Source organism: Empidonax traillii, unplaced genomic scaffold (assembly GCF_003031625.1).
Source record: "Empidonax traillii isolate 1590-97213 ecotype Southwest subspecies unplaced genomic scaffold, ASM303162v1 scaffold1373:size132633, whole genome shotgun sequence".
Lineage (NCBI taxonomy): Eukaryota > Metazoa > Chordata > Aves > Passeriformes > Tyrannidae > Empidonax > Empidonax traillii.
In genome coordinates this window covers 2,217-5,070 of record NW_020956566.1, presented here as the reverse complement: position 1 = coordinate 5,070, position 2,854 = coordinate 2,217, and the positions used below count along the sequence as shown (strand labels likewise).

The 2,854-nt window shown below is 64.4% G+C and overlaps 1 protein-coding gene across 1 annotated transcript in view; it reads left to right on the top strand.

Moving 5' to 3' along the window:
- LOC114069843 (cullin-9-like) overlaps positions 1–2,854 on the top strand; it is a 19,918-nt gene that overhangs the window by 14,859 nt on the left and 2,205 nt on the right. The window contains exons 12-18 of the mRNA XM_027906920.1: positions 168–543; positions 743–944; positions 1,253–1,460; positions 1,563–1,756; positions 1,902–2,119; positions 2,265–2,496; positions 2,775–2,849. Of these exons, the coding sequence (XP_027762721.1) occupies positions 168–543; positions 743–944; positions 1,253–1,460; positions 1,563–1,756; positions 1,902–2,119; positions 2,265–2,496; positions 2,775–2,849 (1,505 nt within the window). The remainder of the gene's footprint in view (positions 1–167; positions 544–742; positions 945–1,252; positions 1,461–1,562; positions 1,757–1,901; positions 2,120–2,264; positions 2,497–2,774; positions 2,850–2,854) is intronic.

Here is a 2,854-nt window from a genome sequence, read left to right as displayed (position 1 = left end):
GGCTGGTGGCAGTTGGTTTGGAGACAGCCAGGGTGGCACAGGGAAAAGGCCCTGGGGACCCCCAGTGGTGCAGCCTTTCCATCAGTTCCGCCACTGGCTGTCACAAAGGGCATGAGGTCTGTGGCGAGTCCAAGATTAACTTGAGGCCGTTGGTCTGGCTGTTGAAGGTGGATGAAGAAGCCCTGATCCAGCTGTCGGTGCCTGTGGAGCTGGCCCAGAAGGTGCTGCAGGTCTTGGAGAAGCGGTGCCAGGGCAGCACTCTGCGTGACCTGCGTGGCTCCCGCGTCTATGCCAGATACTTCCTCATTAGGGGGGCTGAGCAGGATGGTGGGGGGAGCACCGCAGTGTCCTCAGAGGGCAGTGGCTGCAAGAGCATTGGCCGTGAAGCCACGATGGTCAAGTCAGCAAAGGAAGACCTTTCTGCAGCCACAGCGCCACCCCAAGCCCCGAGTGTGGCAGTGAAGTCCGATTCCCAGCTGTTCAGCGAGCTCTTTGAGAGGGAAGGGCTGTTCTTCCCAGAGGTGACAGAGGAGCAGATCAAAGGTAATGTCCTGCTACGTGCTGGGGCACACGCGTGGTGCTGGAAGTGGCACCGTTGCCTCAAGAGAGGAAGGTTGTGGGCAGGGTATGGGGGCCAGGCAGCTGGTGGGGGGCCTGTGGGTGCTGGTTTTGTGGGTGCACGGCACCCTGGGAGCTGCTGGGGGTGTTATTGCTGCCCTGATGCCTCCTTCCCTCCGGCCAGTGTTGGGCAGCCCTAAAGGGGTGAGCGAGAGCGGCTCGGTGGCCGAGATTGCAGCCACGGTGGACGTGATCCAGAGCAGCAGCTCAGCGGTGGGGCTGCGCTTAGCTGGGCTCAAGCAAATCTTGAAGATCCTGGAGGAGGAACCTGAGTCCGAGCAGCAAGTTGGCACAGCCCAGGGCAGGCTGGGGACCGGGAGCGCTGGGTGAGCCGTGGGGTGCTGCACATCCCTCCTGGTGCCTGGGGAGGGCTGTGTTGGCATGGTGGGGGACAGTCCTGGAGCTGGGAGTACAGGAGGTGGCAGTGGGAGTGTGAAGACCAGTATGTCCCTGCGTGCTTGGCAAGAGAAGAGTGGATTTTGTGTCCCTTTGTCCCAGGCAGGCTCGTTCCTTGGGCTGACCCAGCTGCGGCAGAGCCGTGTGGGCAGAGAGGAGGTGGCTGGCAGGGCCCAAGGTGCTGGCGTGCCAGTGACAGCGCCAGGAGGCTCCTCCTGAGGTATCCTTTCCCGAGCAGGGAGAAGCTGGTGCAGGTGGCAGTGGAGCTGCTGAGCACTGAGGTGGCAGAGAAGGCGCTGGTGGCGGTGACGCTGCGGCTGCTGGCCGTGCTGATGGCGCAGTATGACTGGCGTGTGCCGTTTGCCACGGAGGGCGGTGTGCGGGCCGTGCTGGCCTGCATGCAGCAGCACAGCTCCTCCGCCCTGGTGCAGCAGGCTGGCCTGGCGGTGAGTGGCACAGGGCATGCTGTATGTGGGCAGGCAGTGTGCAGGCTCACCCAGGTGTGGTGGAGATGCCTGCTGCCCTGTGGACTGCTTCTGACCTCACAGGCCCTGAAGGTGCTGGTGGGAGCTGCAGACGGTGAGCCAGGAGGTGGTGGTGGGAAGTCCTTGCCCTGGAACCATGCCGACGCGCAGATGATGCGGGAGATCTTTGCTAGCATCGGCTCTGCCTCGAGCGAGGGCTCTGCCAGTCTGCTGAGTACCATCCCTGCTGCCCTGAGCACCATGCAGAGGGTCCCAGGGTAGGGGCAGAGTGTGGGCAGCAGCTGGGGCTGGGGAGACCCTCTGCAGTGGGGAGGAATGGACATGGCAGGCAGGTGGCTTGTGGGTTCAGGGGAGGCTCTGTGCCTTGGGGAGGAGAGCACCCGCATGGCTTTGTCCCTGCAGGGGCTCCTCAGGAGTGCAGAACGGCTTGCTGGTGGTGAACATGCTGATGGATGGGCACCGGGGCCTGGCGGAGCAGCTGGCGAGCTGCGACCTCCCCACGGTGCTGCAGAGCTGCTGGAGGGACGGGCAGAGCAGCGGCTGCCCTCATGCAGTGCTGGCCCTGCGCGCCATCAACCGCCTCGCAGAGCACCGTCTGCCCCTGGACCTGGAGGCAGCAGGTACCGCGCTGCCCACCCTCCCCGTGCCAGGGCTCCGTGGGTGCTGCAGGCAGGGCTGCCTCGCCTGCCAGGGCAGAGCACCCCAAGGGGCCGCTGCCTCTCAAGCCAGTGCCTGGGCTGGGCCCACGTGTCCTTGTCATGGCAGGCGGAGAAGCCCCACTGGACCTGAAGGGCGTGCGGATGCTTCTGGGCAGGCTGGAGGATGGCGCCTTGTCCAAGGAGGTGGTGGTGGCCCTGGAGCGGCAGCTCTGCGGGGAAGGCCCTGTCCCCTCTGGGCAGGTGGCGCAGCTGCTGCAGGACCACAGCTGCTTCAGGCTGCTGCTGCGCAGCTTGGAGCTGCTGGGGGCGGAGAAGGCTGTGAGCCTGAGCATCCTCAGGTGAGTGCAGGAGGATCTGGGGGGGGGTTTGGGGCCCCCACAGCAGGTGTGTGAGTGCTGATGGTGAGACATTGGGGTTTGTGGGTCCTGGTGGGGGTGTTCTTCACCAGAGGCAGGGGCAGGAGCACCCCAGCACATAAGCAGGTGCTGATTGGGTTGTCCTGGGTATGGAGTCATGTTTGGAGAGGGCAGTATGTGTTTGGGTGCTGGTGGGGACATGCCGGGGTGGCACAGGACATGCCTGGCTGCCTCTGGCACTTGGGTCCTCTGTCGCTCAGGGTCCTGAACAAGTTCCTGGACAGTTATCAGGAGGATGTGCTGCCCTGGCACGAGTGTGTGGAGCCCTGTGTGTCCTCCC